Genomic DNA, 20,158 nt, shown 5'->3' with positions numbered 1-20,158 from the left:
CAACCAGACCAAGAAAGTCATGGATCCACACCCAGTAGTCATCACATGAGTCCGTTAAGACATGGATCAATGCCTCCTAATCTACACTTCCATCCTCCTCCACCTACTCCTGATCATTTACAAGGAAACACGCCACCAAATTTCTTTAGACAAAATTCATTTAGGTCATCTAATCAAAGTGTATCGTCTGTGGATGGAAATTTCACACAAGATACCAACCCGGACGTGAGGACAGAAGCGCAGAACTTCTTTGGCGAGTTCCTTCGAAAGGCAGCCTCTTCTCATCAACAAGAAAGTTTAGAAAAGAAAGATGAGCAGTATGAACCAAAGCCAGGTAAGATCAACCATATTTGAGCGGCATGTGTATACTAATGGTTATTTAGAAAATCCGCTCATGTTTCAGGATCCTGCGATTATGTCTGTGAGTGTAACAGGTAACAATGATGCCAATCAAGAGTCAAATCAAAGCACGATGCTGCAAATTCTAGGTGGTCAACAACCCGTGCCTTCATCGATGGTGGAAAATCAGCAATATCACATGCAGCAGCCAAGACCTGTTGATACAAGATTTGCAATGAATCAACAAAGAATGATGATGTCAGATCCCAACATGGATGAAAGAGGAAGAGAACAACCATTTGTTAATAATGCAAATGGCAACGCTATGTTTGTTGGCATACCACCCTCTTTCCCACCGGGCCAGCCTAATCAAGATCCCATGTTTAACCCCAACAATAACTATATGCAACAGCAACAGCAGCAGCAGCAGTATCAGCGACAACCGTTTTTACCTTTCATTCCACGTTTCCTTGAACCTTCAATTAATACAATGGGACATATAGGCGGCGCGCCTCCACCGCCAAATCCAATGATGAGACCACCTATGATGATACCTCATCAAAATGACAGTTTTAGAAATACAGGCAATATGCACCACCACCATCATAACCAACAACAACAACGTCCTCCGGGAAATATATAAAGTAATAAATCCTTTTTGTTTACAAAATTTGCGTTATTGTCACGACTTTTTTTTTTTTTTTTCATTGTTTCCTTAAATTACCTTTATAGTCTATCTATTCTTTTTCACTGCTCTTTGGTTTCTAAGAATATAAAGTCTATTTCAATTATTAAAAGACAGGATCAATAACTGCCAAATAAATTGATCCAGGCGCATCAGAAAGTAGCGTGTCCTAAAGATAATAAAGAAATCAACTTTTTTTTTTTTTTTTTTTTTTTTTTTTTCATTGTACTCTATCGATTACCGATTTTTACAAAGACAATCAAGTTGCATAGAAATATCAATGATATTAATAATTTCAACATAATCAGCTCTAAAATACTTTAATTTTTCTTTGCAAAAGCAAGGAGGGCTCAAAGCAAAGCTATATCGAAACAACTTTTCAAAGAAATAAACTAAAATGATGTGGTTGGTATCTCTCTCTATCTGCAATGAATTTGGATAAGGAATTGATTTCCATAAATTAAAAAATTAAAAATTAAAAAAAGGAGAAAGTGTGTAAAATAGAAAAGACAAGAAATAAAAATGTAAAATAAATCATTATATAAGTCACCTTTATGTGAAAGAGACTAGTTTTTATTGCTTTGTTATAAAAGTCAAAAAGTGAAAGAGAATTTATGTTTTTTATATGGAAAATGATAAACACGATACTCAACAAGTTAAAAGTAAAAGAAGGAATAAAAGATGGTTTTTACTACTTAAAAGCAAGCCTCATTTAAATACGATGAATATCAATTTTATACGCGTATAAAGAAGTAATAGCAAAAAATTAGAAGCTGTTTGACATGTTTAATTATTCAAGCAGGTAAAATAATCATGTCTTTGCACAACAACTACAGTAGACTTTTAATCATGGAATACATATCGGGAGTACGAATGGCATTCCGTAATCGAGAGTTCAGTGTAATTTATTTTATAAAGATTTTTTATATAAAATTTCAGATGTAAAGAAATAAGTTGTGATTATGGTGGATCAAGATTTTATGCTACGCCTTTCTGCATAAACTCTTATTAAAGTGATAAAAGCTTCTATGTTCATAAAATTAACTAGCGAAGAAAATAGAGTATTAAGCTAAGCATCTATAGCCATACATCACCATACTATTATGACCAAAAAGTACTTTGAAAATGTTAGAATAAGCAATTCATAGCTAAATCATAATGCTCTATTGTCATGGTTACAATTGCACAGCAGAAAACTAAATGAAATGAATGGGGCGATTTTATTAACTGACCTGAAAAGCCTGTATGAAGAGTAAACTTTTGAATTATTTTAATATGCTATGCGTTACTTTAATCAGAGTTTTCCTCTGGTAAGCTTGCTTCTTGGTATCCTTCCATGTTTTCGATTAAACACATTGTCAGTGGATCAGAAAAGCCAAAGAACTAAAAAAGTATTAATAGAGAAAATACACAGAATTGTAAAGATATTTACCAGTGGCCCACTCACACGCGTACTACTTGATTTACTCCTTATACATGCTTCAGTCCATGGGGCAGTTGGAGTTTTTCCAGTAAAAGTAGTAGAGTTCAATTGCACCTACATAGATGCATAAGCATACGCATCGTAGCTGGGAGATGTTCTCAACTTACAGTAAATACAGGTTCTCCATTAGAGTTTGCTTCAATTCCCATTGTGTATTCATTGCCAAAGTGTGATTTTGTTGCTCTGTATCCAATAGGATAAGGGTGCTTGTATTTGCACTTGTAATTATTAGTAATAATTCTTGTCTAAACTTAGTATCTTACTCCTCTACTACTCCATGATTTTGACCTGCCTTTGCCAGTATTTAACGTTCCTAGTGACCAAATAGTCGTGCCAATGCTCCCTAGTGCCATGATTAAATCAGATAACAAACACTTGGATCAAACAGTTTACCATACTTAGTGTTAGAGGTACGTATATGTTTTCAATCGCGGGCAGAGAATCATCCTTGTCTGCTTCATTTGGTCTTTCCGCTATATCCAGCTGACGTATTCTATCATTTTCATCTACTATTTCATCCAACTCAGTCTATAGGGGCAATATAATCTTAGATACGCGTTTTATATCGAAGATGATCATCTTACTATCTCTTCAGGAGTTTCTCCTCGAATTCTTCGTGATAGTCTTACAGGTGTCTTGGGCGTTTTTGACTTGGGTGGTGCTCTATAGTATCGTTTGACTTTCTTGTTTTCCTTTTCATGTCGTCCAATTGAAGGAATGTCCTGAATGAAGAAATTATTCAACATGTCTCTTCTGTTCCTTAATGTATCATTTTACAGCTGCTATACCCGTAGGTACACCCAAACCTAGTTCCCGTAGAATATTCTGGTTTTCTTCCATGTTTAGCTTTCTTTTCAACTCATAATTACTATCATACAAAATTTTTAGTAACAAGCACTTGGTAAACTAGTGGTCATTTACCTTAATTCTGCTGGCATCTTGCAACAACACGAAAAAAATAAAGGTTCACGTCTTAGCGGAGAGTGAAGAGCTAGAAAATATTTTTGAAGGGGTCTCATTTCAGGCACGCTTATTTCATTATAATATCGACGATAGTTGACTGAAACTGTATATAGTTCATACATCTATGATCTTTGTGTCATTAATAAAGTATCTAACCTCTCAAAGTCAATTTGCATACTTTAGATGGTATACACCATTTTTTTAGTTCGCTTCTCTATCCAATCATTAAAGGTATTTATGCGGAATGGATACCATAAATGGTAATTTAACAGTGATGGGTACAGGTGGCTTATGAATATCGACCATTGTTATTCATTAGGCAACTTCGGCTATTTTTTGTTTGTATTTTACGAGTGTACATACATTTCTAAAGGTATTGTTTGTACCCAATTCTTTATGTTGTATATAAAATTTAGTTTATAGAATATAAAGACACAAGCATCAAACGGAGTCCTAGACAATTTACGGAAATTTCAGCATGCACAGTGCTGACATAAGGTTTGTTATAATAGCATGTTTGTGTAAGCAATCAATTGAATCAACTAGATCATCAAGGACATTAACTCTCGACTTTGACAAAAAAGACCTGGATTATGATGCAGGTAAGAACAAAGAAAATAGCCGCAGGAAAACTTAATCCTTTTTTTTTCCTGCTTTTTTTTTTTTTTTTTTTTTTTCTAAACATGGAATGCATTTCTGTAGAAGCAAACTTTCTATCCAACAAATATAATGCAGATTCTACAAGCAAACTAAATAATGAAATGGATTTGAAGACATTCAGTGAACTCTCTCTTCATCCAAATAATGTAGTCCATCGATCTTCCATTGATTCTCAAGCAAAAGAAGATGACGTTTTTCAATCTCGGTTTAATGAGCACACCAATGGAGAACAATCTGAACAAGAAGAGGATGAACAACCACAACTGCCTTCTGCAACGGCCGATGCTATGGAAACATATATCAATATAGCCGAAAATATATATTGCGGATCTGCTACGGGAAAAACAATTGCTGAAGAATCTATGCCATGTGAATGTAAATACCAGCCAGACATTGACGACCCGGATGCAGCTTGTGGCGACGATAACCATTGTATCAACAGAATGATGTTTATGGAGTGTACAGCAGAGGATTGTGCATGTGGAAGATATTGTCGTAATAGACGTTTTCAACTACGACAGTATGCTCGGGTTGATGTCATCAGAACGGAAAAGAAGGGATTTGGACTGAGAGCATTGACAGATTTACCCACGTAGGGTATACAGATTGCAGTGATGATAAAGGAGCTAATTGAGTTGCTATAGTAACGCTTTTATCATGGAATATATCGGCGAGGTCATTCCAAATCATGAATTTATAAGGAGAACAAAGGAATATGAAGCTTCTGGCCTGCAGCATTATTACTTTATGACACTAAAAACTGACGAGGCAAGTCTAATTTATACTTGACAGAAAAGAAGTATGGGACTTAATAAGGGATCAATAGATTATCGATGCAACTAGAAAAGGCTGTTTAGCTCGATTTATCAACCACTCTTGTAACCCTAATTGTGTAACGCAAAAATGGGTTGTTGGCAAAAACATGAGAATTGGTATTTTCACAAATCGATTCATCAAAGCTGGAGAAGAGTTGACTTTTGATTATAAATTTGAAAGATATGGGTAGGTAAGCCTTTATATTGCTTTGACTCTTTCTGATCTTCTGTTAGTGCTCAAGCTCAGGTATGCTACTGTGGGGAGGCAGTATGTAAAGGATTCATTGGCGGTTCATTCAAGAATAATGAATCAACAGTGGCAGATGATTCATATAAGAATAAGAAAAATAAAGACAGCAGAAACGAAGAGGACGACGATGATGATGACGACGACGACGACAGTGATGACAATGATGATAAAGAAGAGAGCGATTCTGATATTGAAGAAGCAGTAACGCTAACACAGAAGCGAATGCTAAAGAAATGGAATAGGCGTAAATCATGCCAACCATTAAAGAATCCTGATGAAGTCAAATCATTTGTCAAGCGAATGCTAGACTCTGTTGGCAAATCGCATCTTGTAATGAGATTATTGCGTCGCTTAGAGCTGACAAACAAAGACACAGCTTTGGGAAAGGAAGTCTTGAAAAGGTTTATTCGCCTGCATGGTCTCAAAATGCTCAAGTTCTGGTTAGGAGAATGGAAAAATGACAGAGATATTCTCATCAGAGTACTACATGTTTTATCCCAGTTACCCTTAGCCAACAGAAACGGCCTTGAAGACTGTAGGATGTTTGATGTAATTGAAAAATATGCCGACTGTGAGGACGAGGAAATCAACAGCATAGCTAAGCAGCTTCTTGAAGATTGGCAACAATTGAAAAGTGTGTACCGTATACCAAAAAGAAATGTACGTATCGCCAGTCATTAAAAAGCCATACGGACTTACATTTGCTTTGATAGCCTATGGAACTGGATCAACCTCCTAATGATAAAATAAGCGTAAATGGAGCTGAGGAATCTGAAAATACAACGGATTCTCGTATAATTTCAAGGTTCGAGTCATCCCGAGAATTCTTTGATCCGGACGACGATTATTTTGAATATTTTTCAATTGATGCAACAGAAGATGAGCTTCGTTGGAAACTAGAGTATCCTCCTCGATGCGCAATCCCTACTGCTCCTCGAGCTATGATGGATGCGTATGCTAAAAATGGGTACTATGGTTACGGTAGACATTCCAGAGCATCAACTTCTTACTATCCCCCAGCAAGCTTTTATAGCTCTGACTTTCACAATGACGCCGAACAAGCACTTCCAAATACTACTATTTTTAATAATAACTATCATATCCACCATCGCAGCAAATCTGGCGACTCTTATTTGCAGTTTAATGATGCACAAAGCATTGATTCAGCGTCAGTTATGTCATCTAATTCACCTTCAAAGAAGCTTCCGCCTAATTGGAGATTCGCATTTGCTGAAGATGGCACCATCTATTATTATCACAGATATACAGGCAAAACCCAATGGAACTTTCCTGAAGAGAAAGCAAGTCATATTGAAGGTGTCAATCAATCGGACCTTGAGAGCTTGGTGGAAAAAACTGTTCAAGACGCTGAAAAGAAGAAAACGGAATCTATCAGACCCGACAGTCCAGCCTCTTCTTTCACTAGTCGCCATGGTATAAAATCACCACAAGTAACAACACCTACAACAAGTAGAAGAGGGTCGGGTGAAGCTGATAACGGTACTGCTCTAAGCGAGGTTGAACTGAAGAAAGCGGTTGGAAAAATTGTCACAAAGTACCTTAGCTCCAAACAAAAAGAATTGTGGAAAGAGGATAAGCACTTGTTTAAAGAATTGGCACGCAAAGTAAGTTAAGCATACGGCTATAGTACACACATGACGGGACTAATATGACGTTCAATAGATTACACATCATATTGTTGATAGAGAAGTACAGTCATCAAGAAAGATACAGACTATAAACAGCAACATTCGAACAAAGATTGAAAAATTTATAGATTCACATGGTGCTGAGCTAGTTACCAAGATTATTCGAAAAAGAAAGCATCAATCACCTCCAACAGCTTCAAAAGAGGTGCAACCTATACAGCCGATAGGCAGCCCCAAAAGCATCATGTCTGAAGATATCCATAAATATCCAAAAGATGTATTCTCACCCTATGCTTCTCCGTCTAATCATACAATCTTATCTACATCTGAGAATGGAGCTGATTGGCAATACGAAGACGCTAGTTCACCTCCTACAAAAAAGAGAATGTCTATGCTCTCTGGGCCAAATCAAAGCTCAATAAGTGCAGAGTCATTATTTAAAGATGGACATCATCCTATTAGTGATCATCACGATGAAGACAATGGAATAAAGACTACAAATGATGACAAAAAAGTGTCTTATATACCGCAAGAGGACAGTTACGATTATCAAAGCCGCGAAACTATGTCGAACGGTAGATCCAAAGTGTACAGTGAACCAAACCGATGTTCAAAAGAATATGTGCGTCCTGGCTATGTTAAAATAATGACATCTGGCACTTATCGCTATGTTTCGCCATCTTCGGCGTCAACATATTATAAAAGTAGTAGTAGTAGCAGTAGTAATAGTCGATATTACCCTGGAAGAAAACCCTCACCAACATATTATCATAGACATTCTGCAAGCTCATCGAGAAGAAACTCTTCATCAGATGATGACTTAGATAGACGAAGACGGAATTAGGCATTGAAAGAAACAATCAAGAAAGTACATTAGTTATTTGTAAATATCTATCCCTTTTCTTTTTCTGTCACAGTAATAGCATTTTCATATGTCACACATACACACTGACAGCCAATGCCCCGCTTGTAATGTAAATAGACACCAAAAAAACACATATAAAAAGTAATAAACCATCAAGTTAAATATTCTGATGAAGTGTTTATTATCAAAGTATCATAATCAGATCAGATGAATCATTATCATTCGCCCTTTTTACTCAAATTAGAGCGAAAAAGATATTTCATCTGGAGCATATGGATGGCATTAGAATTTGTGTCTTTCCTCTTCCGTCTTTACCGTTACTTCTTCGATCACTGTTTCTGGTGTCTAGATAATAATCCATACCCATCTTGTGCCATTTTAGTATCCTTATCTATCCCTTTTATAAAGAAAATACTCTAATAGAAGTGTATCACAGTAAGATGTGCAGTGTCAAAAGCAGAGAGCTTCTCATTCCAGAATATATTTTATTGTTAAGGAAAACATGATTAAACAAAAAGTTATCAATCATCAATTGAACGTTACAAGGCTACCCGCAGTTACTTTCCTTTTTTTCTTTTCTTTGCTTCAATATGAAGCGAAATAAAGACGATGACCCCCGCTCTCAAAAGCTAAGCGTAACAAAGGGAAAATCGATGTTACATATACTAAGATTGATTAGCCGCTGATCGTATGTTCCCTTCTTTGTTTGCAGAAACGTAAACAAGTTTATTCAAGAATATAGCTATTGAAACAAGTGATTACGATTTTCAAGAAACGCTATTATTTAGAAAAGGTAGAGATAGTATCTATTAGTTCTATCTGCTTTATAACAGATTGTTATAATAGGCATGGCTACCCGTACTAATTTGAAGGCTTCTAAAGAAGATATGCCTGCTACTTGACCTTCAAATGCTGTTATCAACGACAAGACACCCAGTGTAGGAAACTGGGAGGCATACCTGTTTCAATCATTATTGCCTTTGTTCCAGATTCTGATGAGGTGGTAAAACCTCTTTCACGCCACGCTTTATTTTCAGATGGTGTTATATAATAAAAAACTTTTTGAAATATTATTTCTTCAGATCTTTGAGCGCATATCTTCCATTTTTTATGCTTGCCTCTGAGTCAGAAACACTAAACCAATTCATTGTCGTAGGGTGGATGGCCACCTCATCTTCTCCTTCTACTCCACTAACGGTGTGATTTTCGTTGTACGTCGTAATATACAGTTCTGGTGCTGTGCATATCTTCAATATAGTAGCTTGAAGTGATTTAGAAAAAAAAAGTAAACAATAGTAAAAGTCATTTTAAAAAACATATTTATTTATTAAAGATTATTCCCCAAAGCCAGTGTTTTGCACCAAAAAAAAAAAAATCTAAAAGAGAAGAAAAAAGGTCAGCAACGATGTCAAAAGACTTCTAAAGGTTCTGATTACTGCTGTGACGACATTATTCAGGTTGGCCATTGATCATCAGAACAAGGAATCAACCGGCCTGCAAAGACTCGTAGTAGCAGACGTACCGTTGGGGTATGCATTAGCTGAGCCTTGTCAATTGTCAACTAGCTTATGTACCCCTTTGCGCCAGCCAGACAGCAGGAAGCACCATCAACAATCTATCACGACTGTGATCTCAGATAACTAGCTCCCAGCTAGCTACTTAGTCCCCTGTAAAGATTCCAATCGAATGTCCATAACTCTCCTTTTGGCCGCCTGAAAGCCTCCAGTTGGGTGATGAAACGAACAACCGTTGTCAGCCCAGGGCACGTGTCGAATATCATAGAAAGAGATTGCATAGAAATCCATGAACACACAGTTATCGCCTTGCTGAGTAAGTTTATAGAAACTTACATTGACCAAAGAGAACAACCAAAAGAGTCACCAGAAGGAACCAAAAAGAGTAAAGAAAAAAAAGTATAGAGTAAAGAAAGAGAGAGAAAAAGGGATGAGAGCAAATTCCTTTCTTTTTATACCTTTTTTAGTGACGTGAAGTTATTGTTTTCAATTTTATCAATAACCATTGTTTGAATAAGGTTTTACTCCTTACAAGAAAATAAGGTTTACATTTGACATGTTTGACGAGATAATCATTATAGTAACTCGAGTATAATCTTACAGTAGAGCATGCATTCTACTTTACATTCCTCTATCGCATCTGATAAGAATAATTTATAATAACGACTATAGTAGCTACTAGTATAACAGTAATAATATAAGCATAAATAATGTCAGTGATGACAATTATATAAATAGCAGCCATAGATTCTCTACCCAAGTAAACTCTCACTCAAACTTAAATTAATAATATTCAGCTCTTCTTAATAAAGAATCTAATTCGCAAGTTATCGACTTAATAGCCTTTTTTTCGATAACACTAGAGCCGAATACAATAGTGATATGCAAACATGAGCACCTTGCCCATCAATTCATTGTCGACCCATTCAGCAAACAAATGGAAAGCATTTTCGACGAGGCCGAGCTTCGAGAAATACGATCGGCCAACGTCAAATCAATACCAATGATGCCTACGCCGCTTCGTGATTACATTGCGTCGTTTAACAAAAAAAAGATCCCAATGAAATTCGCGATATCATTGTATGTAATGGTTTATAAGACACAAGTCAAAGACAAAAGAGGTACTCTTGGAGATTAATCTTTATTCTGAGATAAAGACAGAAGGAACATACAATTAAATAAAGGATCTACTGTTTATAGTTGCTATCAAATGACTGGTAAGCCACTATTCTAAGCGTGGATTATAATTGCTAACGGTTCCTGAGTTCATAGAGAAAACTTTTAATTCATTCCTGACGCTGATCTTATTGTTCATTTCATGATCTGGATTATGATACTGCTTTTACCGTGAGAAGGATAATCTTTTAAAGAAGTGTATCCTTTTATATAAAGAAGTAATGATTCATATTCAAAGGAGAGATTTTATTTAATTTGACTTATCACTAAATGTGTGTACACATAATCTTATAATGTATGAGTTCACTCTCTTCATACTGATTACAATCGTTTATCTCAATGTCAGTCATAAGCAGACATTGTTCTACGACAGTTATTGACACTCGACAACCTTGGCAGACCAACTACGACATCAAGAGCCATGGCGACTATGACCGGGTCCGCAACTCGGTGTACAACATGCTCCGGGAATATAAAGCTGCTCGTTTGACCATTCCCACCATGAAACATGGTACCTGATGCATGTTTGGCGATTTGTAGACTGTGCATTTGATAATGTGCCAGAGGCTGAAGCTGTGCGTGATGAACCATCAAGTCTAGCTTCAGCAGCTAGAAAAAACAAGGATCGAGTGATTCAAGATAGGAAAAGGGTTGGAGGTAAATGCGATATTATAATTCGTTCTGTTGTTTGCAACCACTCTACCTCCAAAGAGTATGGTGCTGGTGAAACGGGATCCATTGTCGATTTGGATGGCACCAAGATGTTGAAGGAAAGTGGTATAAAATTGCCAAAGGTGATGAGGGATACGTTCAATAGTTTACAATCCAGGATTGACTACGCAAAACTTGGTGACCTACTAATCGTCGGCTACTTGCACTACGGTAATCACAGCTCACTTTTTCTGCATACATTGTATTCACTATAAAAGCAACTGTAGGCTTGTCTTGTTCACTTCTTCTCATGGATTCACCGGCGTGCTCGTATGTAACTCGTCTGTCAAAATGCCCCACCGCGAACCAAGGTGGAACGACATATGCATTGGAAACTTCCAAGGATGTATGTGGGTTTGATGCAGCTTTCCTGCCTGCCCTTGTAATGGCATGGAAAGCTAAGGAAGCTGTGAAGGCCATGGTCGAGCTTCTGGCCCATCATATGGGAAATGATCGCCAAGATTCTTCTTGGCTGGAACAAGGATTTGAACAAAAAAATGTTTGATTATGCCCTCCTGCTCAACATCCACAGATGCTAGGTCATCAAAAAAATTGCGACCCACGAATAATGCCCCAGTTTAAGTTTTTTTTTTTCAAAAGTCGAGCTCCATACGTGCGCTCATATTGTCAATGATGTTAAATCCGAAGGGTTTATAAAAATAAAAGAAAAAATGGGTTAAAGGAAAACTATATAATCAGACTAGCTGACGGTAAAGAACAATATAAAGCTGTAACTGACTTTATTAAATATACATTTTGACATCAAAGTTACTGAGTATAAAAGAAATTGAGTATACTTAATTGGATATTGCACAGGCCAATAGGTCTGAATAAGGATGATATTCAGGAACGTCCAGAAATAGATCAATCAATATTCAAGTCTTAATAGGTTAAATTAGGCGGGAAATCTTATGTGGTGATTGGATCTAATAACATGATGATTTATTAGTCATAATGTATCGAGTAGTTTAGCCATTACGACAGTGCTAGGATCTATGACCTTGTAATAAGGTGTGTATACAGCAAATGAAATCCTTTGCAAAATAAAACCTGAGTGAGATCATACGTACGTTGATTTAGTTTTTTCCTAGTGCATACAAGACGCGGGTGTGACAGGAAGAAGGAAAATGCAGGAAAAAAGGGAGGCGCACTTTTCAATTTGGAAAAGGCCCACTGAGAGGAACACTCAAATTTAACCAGACGACACTTGACTATCGTCTGTCCCATGCAGTAGCTACTATAAAGAAATCATTGGAAACATAGCAAACATATAGTCTAAATACCAACCAGATCAATGTGATTCCGATACGCTTTACTCAAAACCTCACCTGTTTTTCAAGTGGTTCTACTTTCTGTCGCAAGAAGTGCAAAAAAAAAAGTTTTTATTATGGAAAACGTACTCTCAAGGATTGTCTCCAAAGGGTGTGTATCGTAAGCTCAGAGAGTTTCCATTCACTGATGTTTTGAATAAAAAGAAGTTTAATTCTTTAAGAGAAGAAACATTGCAGCCAATCAATTCCAGCAAGACATTTGCCCCAGGAAAAAAACTAGCCAAGCTTACCCCTCAATAAGTACCAGTAGTTCAAAATTTTATTAATCCAGTTAAAACAAGATTACAAGATGGCACATTCGCTCCTGCTAAATACACTGACAAAAGAGGGCGTCCTTTTTTTTTCCATTGTGCCTATATATTTCATTCAGACAAAATCAATCCAAATTGATGCTCGAGCTTTTTGGAAGCTAGTGAAACAATATGGCATACCGAATTACCCGAAAGGGAAGAAAACCAAATCTGACTTGACTGATTTTTACTATCATTTGTTCAATTATACCAAATTGGGATTTCACTAGAGACAGTCTTACGATTGGGAAGAAGAAGCTTAAGTAAGCTATGTGTAAAATAATAATACAATATAGCAGTATCTAATTATCATTGATAATTAGAAACGTTATAACGATGGATGGTCATTCAATATCTTTTCTTTATACCCGAGCTGTCAAGAGATCTTTGGTAACAAGTAAAAATCCCTCGGATTTTATTGATGACATCCGAAATGGTTGTACTGTTTGGGTGGTTGACTCAGGTATAACAAGTATCATTACGGCTGTAGACTCTTCTGGTGACAATGAGCGGCAAAGAACAACAAGTCTCGATGAATACTATCATCTTTGTGGATATAATGATGCAAATTTTATAAGAAAAAGCGTCAAAGTGAAAACGAGACACTATTCAAGTTGATAAACCAGTTGCCTTCTTTGAAAACAATAAATATCCATGACTTCATAAAAGCTTATAAAGAAAGAATAATTCACTTTGACATAATATACAACTATTATTCTGCTAATAACTATAAGCAAAAAAAAAAAAAAAAATGTCGTTTATAAAAAATAACATAATAACATGTAAACAACAGATCCTCCAAGTTAAAATTCAAGACTTGTTTAAGAAATCAAAAAGCAGTTACCGAAATCTACAAGCGGTTAGTAGTCAACAGCGAAAAATACAGACAGGGAAGTACAATTAGAATAAAGACAGGCGCCAAAAATGATTCCATACACTACACAAGTGCACCGCAAGATACAATGGTCCCTCCTGCAAAAACAATAATTGCATTTGGCAACGCAAGCTTCGCTGCAACCATGAAAGGGAAGAAAGCTGCACCTGTCAAACTAATCAAAAGGAAATTAGCACAAATGCAAACAAATACTGTACAAGTTTGTCTTATAGACGAATATTTAACAAGTCAAGCCTGCAATACTTGTAAGAATAGAAATTTTGAAAATATAACTACGGCAAACTCAAAGCAAAGAGTACATCCGGTATTAAATTGTAACAATAACAGTTGTAATGTCGTCTGAAATCGCGATATCAATGCTGCGAAAACTATTTTCGATATTTTCATGTTTACTGCTGAAAAAGAAAATCAGAGACGCCCAGCATTCGAGCGTCCAAAAGAACAAGTATAAGACTCTCTTAAATTTATGCATAATTGATATAACTCTTTTATACATTCATACAGTGTAAGTTGCCTTATAAGGTTTAAAAATGTGCTAAATGTTTATTTTCAAATCCTCACCAACAAAACTCGCAATTCACCATCAATTTCAATTTCTTATCACAAACTATATCTTTCTTATTTCTTGGGCAAGATGTTATTATCATGTTCAACTTGTCTCTAAACTAATGTCTTTTATCTGAAGTTCATTTTTACTTTATCCAAAAAAAGGTAAACAGTTCGTCTAAAAAAAACTAACATCGTCCAAATTTGAAGTGCGAATACCATATGCAACTTAAAACGCAATATCCCTTTCATTTTAAAGCTAATTTATTATCTCTAATCTGTTACTGTGTTAATCGGTTAACTTATTCTGTAATAAATCCTATTCTATCAAAAATTACCAAATATGTTAAAGTACTCGAACGATCTACGCTTAAAAGAGCAAAATCTATTTTGTGATAACTAATTGTAACCAGCCTTGAATGGATAATCGGCAATAATAAACTCATTCTCGTTCATCGTGCAGAGAAAAAAAGGAGGACAAAAATCATCCTACATGATTGTCTATAGTACTATTAAATACTAGTAAAAGCAAAGTCATGTTCATTCTCACGCTCTCTCTCTTCATCAATGTAAGTAAAGTAAGCTGAGGTTAATATTCATTAAATTACATTGTTAAACAAAGTCTAATTTCACTACATCAGGACAGTGTAACCTACCAAAAATATATGAGAACCTGCATTTAATCTCGCTTTTTTTTTTCTTTCTTTTTTTGCCATTTTTTTTTTTTTTCAATTCTCTTTTAAACAGAAAATGAAAAACCCATACATCATCGTAGCTATCGCAGCTTTTTTAATTGCTTTTGTCTGTGCTGCTGAAGATGATAACTCAAAGCCAACTGGAATTCACACAGCACCAGGTATTGTTTGCCCAATGACGGTTTGTCCAACAAATACATTGTCCAAGAGAGACAAACCTGCTTGTCCTGTTTCATGCCCAGATAATTGCCGTATAATTGACGATGACTGCTGTCCTGGTGTTCAAAAGGCCGTCTGTTATCCTGCATCTGCCTCACAAAGTCATAGCGCTGTTCCTACTTCTGCATCATCTGCTATCACAAGCGCTGTTCCTACTGCTTCCAGTGCTTCAGTTTCTTCTGCTGCTTCCACTGTAGTTCCTTCAGCTTCAGCTTCATCTACTGCTCCTTCCGCTCCCGTATCACCTGCAGCTTCTTCTCCTTCTCCAAGTGCTGCCAACTCTATTCAATTGACTATATCTACTTCTATCATCGCAGCCATTATTGTTGCAGGTCTTCAATGTCTTTAGGAGTCAAAATATCCACGAATAAACTGCTTAACTGAGTATATACTTTTATTGAATGATAGAGAGAAAGAGATAGAGCTGTTCTCTTTTTGTGTGAATTATTTCGAGTTTATGACAAAAGAAACTTGAAGAGTAAAAAGCGAAGTTAACAAATCGTGTGCAAAAATGACTATGGCTTTCTAGCCGCGCTTTATTCGCAGTAATAAAATGAAGTAAAAAGCTGTCTTATTGTTCTCTTTACATCTTTCTAACAATGCATTCGTCTGTGATTTGGAGAATTGGTGGCAGGTATGGGCTTCAAAAGAGTCTTCTGCACCATGGGAAGGGAGCCACCATATCCTTAGTCTTCGTTTTAGCAACATAGCCATTACTTACATGTCAATGTTAGATTAGAGACATTGCTCTTTGATGATTACCTCTACGATAAAGCTGATCGCCATACAGAGGCTGATTATATCGTCAAGTTGTTTGTCCTGATATTAGAACATGTATTCAGAGAAAGTGATTGTCGTCTTTTATGGCAAGTGCTTTATTTAAATAGCAAGTGACCAATGACGAACTAGTTAATTGTTTGCATTGATTGGGGCGAATCAAAAAGTAGAGCTTGTGTAGAAGCTGGTTATCCGTCAAGAGTTTTCCATCATTGACTTTGCAAAGCAGCCACAGCCCTGTAAATATTATACAGACAAAAAAAGAGGTATGGTGTCCAGTTGGCTGCACCTGAAGCATTACATCAAGGGTAGCCAGTTAAGCCTACAAGACGCTAGACGTTTAGTGATTCCTTTTGTATTATGCGAGGAACTTGAAGCAGATATACAAACAAAGAGAGTACTTGTTTAACGAAAGAAATAAAGGCTATAAGTGTGAATATCTTCCTCCATATTCGCCTGAACTCAATCCTATCGAGATGCTTTGGAAAGTGCTGAAGGATCGAGTTAGAAGAGAGAAATTGACATAGAAACACTTTCTTCAAGAGTAATTGAAGACAATGAAGATGCTCCTGTTGAACATATACAAAATTTCATCCAGCACTCGATCAATATAGTCCCTAAATGCTTGAATAAAGAACCTTTGTGATCGTTTTAGTGTTTAACCTCAAGAAACTAGGCGGAGTTTTCAAACATCCGGTAAATTGAGAATGGAAGCACAGTACGTTTTACCTTTCATTTTATCCATGGTTTTATCAAAATATGATAAAGCAGGCACCTTTTTGTTATCTTTACTTATACTTTTTAGCCATATTTGCATGGCTATGACAGAAGAAAGACGTCTTCAGCTAAAGTAAGATAAAGATACGACATATGAAGAGCTTGAGCTAAATGTTATTGTTGTTGTTGTGCAGAGATTTAAGCAAAGTAAAAGAAATGGCCATGTTCTACTTGTGCACTTAATTAACAATACATATGTTAGGAAATGTTTGAACATGGCTGGAGTAGTTATATCGAGCACGCTTTTCCTGATGATGAGGTACACTGCTGAAATAACTTGTAACAGAAAAACTGATTTTAATTGTCAATAGCTCAATCCATTTGAATGTAGAGGCAGAGGAAGCGATAAAGCGAATCCAGACAACATCAACGTCAATGACGTACTCGGAGACTATTCACTCACTTTAGTAGATACTTTGGATACATTAGCAGTATGTACAATAACGTAAATAGAGAAAGATGTACTCATATCATCAGATCATAGGCACCCGAAAACAGTTTGAGGAAGCCGTAAAACAAGTCATCGAGACGGTATCCTTTCACCAAAACAATAAAGTACAAGTGTTTGAACTGAATATCAGAGCACTTGGAGGATTGGTAATATATTCCCCTTTTCATGAAAGAAAGTGGCTAATGATCGTACTTAGCTTTCAGCACATATGCTTATCACAGATCCGGAATTAGATTATTCAATAGAGGGATATAAGGATGAGCTACTTCATCTAGCAGTTGACTTGGCTAATCGTTTGATGCCGGCTTTTAACTCAACTAAAACAGGAATTCCCTATCCTCGTGTTAATCTACAGAAGGGTGTTCCGCCCACAGAAACAACGGAGACTTGTACAGCAGGCGCTGGCAGCTTAATATTAGAATTCGGTCTCCTGAGCCGTTTGACAGGAGATCCAGCTTATGAAGAAGTAGCTAAACGAGCATTAAAATCTGTATGGAATAGACGATCCCATCTTAGCCTCATGGGCAACGTAATTGATATACAAACAGGAAATTGGATCCATACAGCATCATCTACAGGCGCAGGCATTGACTCTGTATTCGAATATATGTTAAAAGCATATATTATCTTTGGAGAGGATGAGTACTTGGACATGTTTGAGGAAGCATACAGGGCGTTGATGATTTATGTGCGAGATTCGTCTGGTTACATTTATCGCAACGTTCATATGAGTACAGGATCCTTGATGTCTTATTGGATTGATAGCCTGAGCGCCTTCTTTCCAGGCCTTCAAGTACTTTACGGGGATATCCATGCAGCCATCAAGAATCATCTGGTGTTCTACAACATTTGGCGTCGATATCATGCGCTTCCTGAGCGATTTGATTTCTATCAAAAGAGAGTTAATCTGCCATACTATCCTCTTCGGCCTGAATTCATTGAATCCACTTACTATCTTTATCAAGCTACGAAGGATCCCTTTTATTTGGATGTAGGAGAAATGGTCATCCAGGATTTAAACAATAGAACACGCTTGTCATGTGGGTTTGCGTCCATTGGAGATGTAGAAAGTGGCAAATTGGAAGATAGAATGGAGAGCTTTATGTTGAGCGAGACATTAAAGTATTTATACCTACTGTTCGATACAGAACATCCTTTTAATAAGCAAGATTCTAATGCAGTGTTTACCACTGGTATGTGTGTCTTCCCCTTTGAATATAAAGTATTGGATGGTAATCTTTTTTATTAGAGGGACATTGGATATCCTTACCTCAACACTACTTGCGAAGACCCAAAACAGCTAAACAAGTAAAAAATTTAATATCTATACAATCTAATCCTTTTGGTACATGCCCAAGATACAATCCATTGAATTACAAAGCGATCTATACTCCTGGCCACCTTGATATGACGTCAATACCCTATCAGCCTCAAGCTGACTATGCAGCACATATTGCTGGCTATACTCAGTCACCGTTACCTCCATTATCCATCAACGGCTACTGTGATTCACCTTGGACATTGGCAAGAAACTTTAACTTATCTTTTGGTTCAATCAGAAGGCCGAATAGTGTGATTGAAATACTGGGAGACTATCTGATCAAGTCATTATCTGGTTTAAAGATTGAATTTGTGAGTGCAAAGAGGAATGATGGGTTCTTTATTAAAGGAGGTTAGTTTTCTTTTTTCACATTCACACTGTGTATATACAATATATACAGCACTATTCCCTTTTCTTTATTGTATATAAATTCTATGAATTAGACATTTACTCCCCTATTTTCTTTCTATATATACTACATACATCCACTTTTATTAGTCCATTCTTCATCCATCATTAGGTAAATAAACAATCTCTTTTTTTTTTGCGTATACGTATCTAATATTTGTAAAGCAACGAGCAGATATATATAGATCTTGATACATTATTGCCCTTTCTGCAGGACAACCGTGATTTGATCCAAGTGCAAGTGAGGCAACCTGGACTAACGCGCTATAGAGACTATACCCAGCTAGATTACGATGTTATCCTTCGCACTGTAAATGATTATGAATGTATGGAACTGATAGGACTTACATCAGAATTTGGTGCTCAAACCATTCAGCTACCTGACACTCCTATACACATCTTTGGCGATCAATCTAAGTTCCTTGGATGTGAGCCATACTCAAGACAAGATGCCAATATGGTGAAAGACAAGGTTCTTTTGATCAGTCGAGGAAAATGTGAATTTTACAAGAAGGCTCTTTTTGCACAAGAAGCGGGCGCTGTGGGTGTAATTTTCTTAAGCAACGAACCTCACTTGTTTAGACCATCTTTCTTAAAGAATGACATACGTATACCTTGCGTTCTACTTCCACAAACAGATAGTCTTGTACTCCTTCAACAACAAACCAAACGTATGTATGTCACAATGGATACACTTTTTTTAACTCCTGACAGTCAATTCGAGATGCTACTCAAGCGAGAACGAGTTCATAACGCAATTTTAGTATAGAAATAAAAGAAAAACATGTCTTACACACTTTCATATGAAAATAGTGTAATCAATATATTAATACATATGTCGTCTTTTTACCTTCTTTTATTTACCGCTGATGATGATGCCCATTATCTTTATATTTTTTGGTTCCATTTTGTATTGAGATACAAGATGGGCGCAGAAGTTTTTCATCATAATTGGGGTTTTAATTGAACTTTCGTTCATCTCTTTTGTATCATTTGGACCACAATCGTTGAGACCAATTTCAAAACAACACAGCTCATGAGAAAAATGTCTGAAAGTTAAACCTGGATTTTCAGCAGTACGCTTTCTTTGCACTGTTGATGAGGAGCCTGTGGCCCTGTCTGCATCCTTGAATACACTTGATGCCTTACTTTGTTTAGCACTATATTAGATCATATCAATCAAATGAATAAAAATGTTGAAAAAAAAAAATACAATAATGACCTTGCCCATAAGTTTTTGTTCCGCTCAATTTGCAGCTCTTTTTGACGAAACCATAGACATCATCGAGTGAACCTTTCTCAGTTTCTGATGGAGTTAAAGTATCGTCATCACTGAAC

The 20,158-nt window shown here is 36.5% G+C and overlaps 5 protein-coding genes across 5 annotated transcripts; 4 read left to right on the top strand and 1 right to left on the bottom strand.

Annotated features, from left to right (window-relative positions):
• Positions 1–1,988: 1,988 nt before the first annotated feature.
• Positions 1,989–3,689, bottom strand: RHIMIDRAFT_256832 (uncharacterized protein). The gene is made up of 8 exons (XM_023611239.1): positions 3,429–3,689; positions 3,285–3,375; positions 3,092–3,229; positions 2,906–3,035; positions 2,771–2,850; positions 2,615–2,725; positions 2,457–2,561; positions 1,989–2,407 (listed from the first exon to the last, which is right to left on the bottom strand). Exons 1-8 carry the CDS (start codon positions 3,443–3,445, stop codon positions 2,315–2,317), a joined length of 765 nt encoding a protein of 254 aa, XP_023465621.1. The 5' UTR covers positions 3,446–3,689; the 3' UTR covers positions 1,989–2,314.
• Positions 3,690–3,891: 202 nt separating this feature from the next.
• On the top strand, positions 3,892–7,862 carry RHIMIDRAFT_314048 (uncharacterized protein). Its single transcript, XM_023614910.1, has 8 exons — positions 3,892–3,968; positions 4,017–4,072; positions 4,173–4,722; positions 4,775–4,898; positions 4,957–5,132; positions 5,180–5,855; positions 5,909–6,820; positions 6,879–7,862. The coding sequence occupies exons 1-8, from the start codon at positions 3,949–3,951 to the stop codon at positions 7,686–7,688; spliced, it is 3,324 nt and encodes a 1,107-aa protein (XP_023465620.1). The 5' UTR covers positions 3,892–3,948; the 3' UTR covers positions 7,689–7,862.
• A 2,830-nt stretch (positions 7,863–10,692) lies between these two features.
• RHIMIDRAFT_314047 (uncharacterized protein) lies at positions 10,693–11,703 on the top strand (the record flags this gene model as incomplete). Its single annotated transcript, XM_023614909.1, has 4 exons — positions 10,693–10,740; positions 10,799–10,910; positions 10,940–11,281; positions 11,338–11,703. 4 exons carry the CDS (start codon positions 10,693–10,695, stop codon positions 11,613–11,615), a joined length of 780 nt encoding a protein of 259 aa, XP_023465619.1. The 3' UTR covers positions 11,616–11,703.
• Positions 11,704–14,922: 3,219 nt separating this feature from the next.
• On the top strand, positions 14,923–15,435 carry RHIMIDRAFT_244355 (uncharacterized protein; the record flags this gene model as incomplete). The annotated part of the gene is made up of 1 exon (XM_023610061.1): positions 14,923–15,435. One exon carries the CDS (start codon positions 14,923–14,925, stop codon positions 15,433–15,435), a length of 513 nt encoding a protein of 170 aa, XP_023465618.1.
• A 1,243-nt stretch (positions 15,436–16,678) lies between these two features.
• RHIMIDRAFT_238566 (uncharacterized protein) lies at positions 16,679–19,589 on the top strand (the record flags this gene model as incomplete). The annotated part of the gene is made up of 9 exons (XM_023608992.1): positions 16,679–16,713; positions 16,775–16,787; positions 16,843–16,899; positions 16,952–17,071; positions 17,118–17,237; positions 17,288–18,284; positions 18,341–18,763; positions 18,911–18,932; positions 18,986–19,589. The coding sequence occupies 9 exons, from the start codon at positions 16,679–16,681 to the stop codon at positions 19,587–19,589; spliced, it is 2,391 nt and encodes a 796-aa protein (XP_023465617.1).
• Positions 19,590–20,158: the final 569 nt, after the last annotated feature.

The sequence above is a fragment of the Rhizopus microsporus genome, assembly GCF_002708625.1.
Source record: "Rhizopus microsporus ATCC 52813 unplaced genomic scaffold scaffold_10, whole genome shotgun sequence".
NCBI classification, from domain to species: domain Eukaryota; kingdom Fungi; phylum Mucoromycota; class Mucoromycetes; order Mucorales; family Rhizopodaceae; genus Rhizopus; species Rhizopus microsporus.
This window is presented reverse-complemented; position numbering and strand designations above follow the sequence as displayed.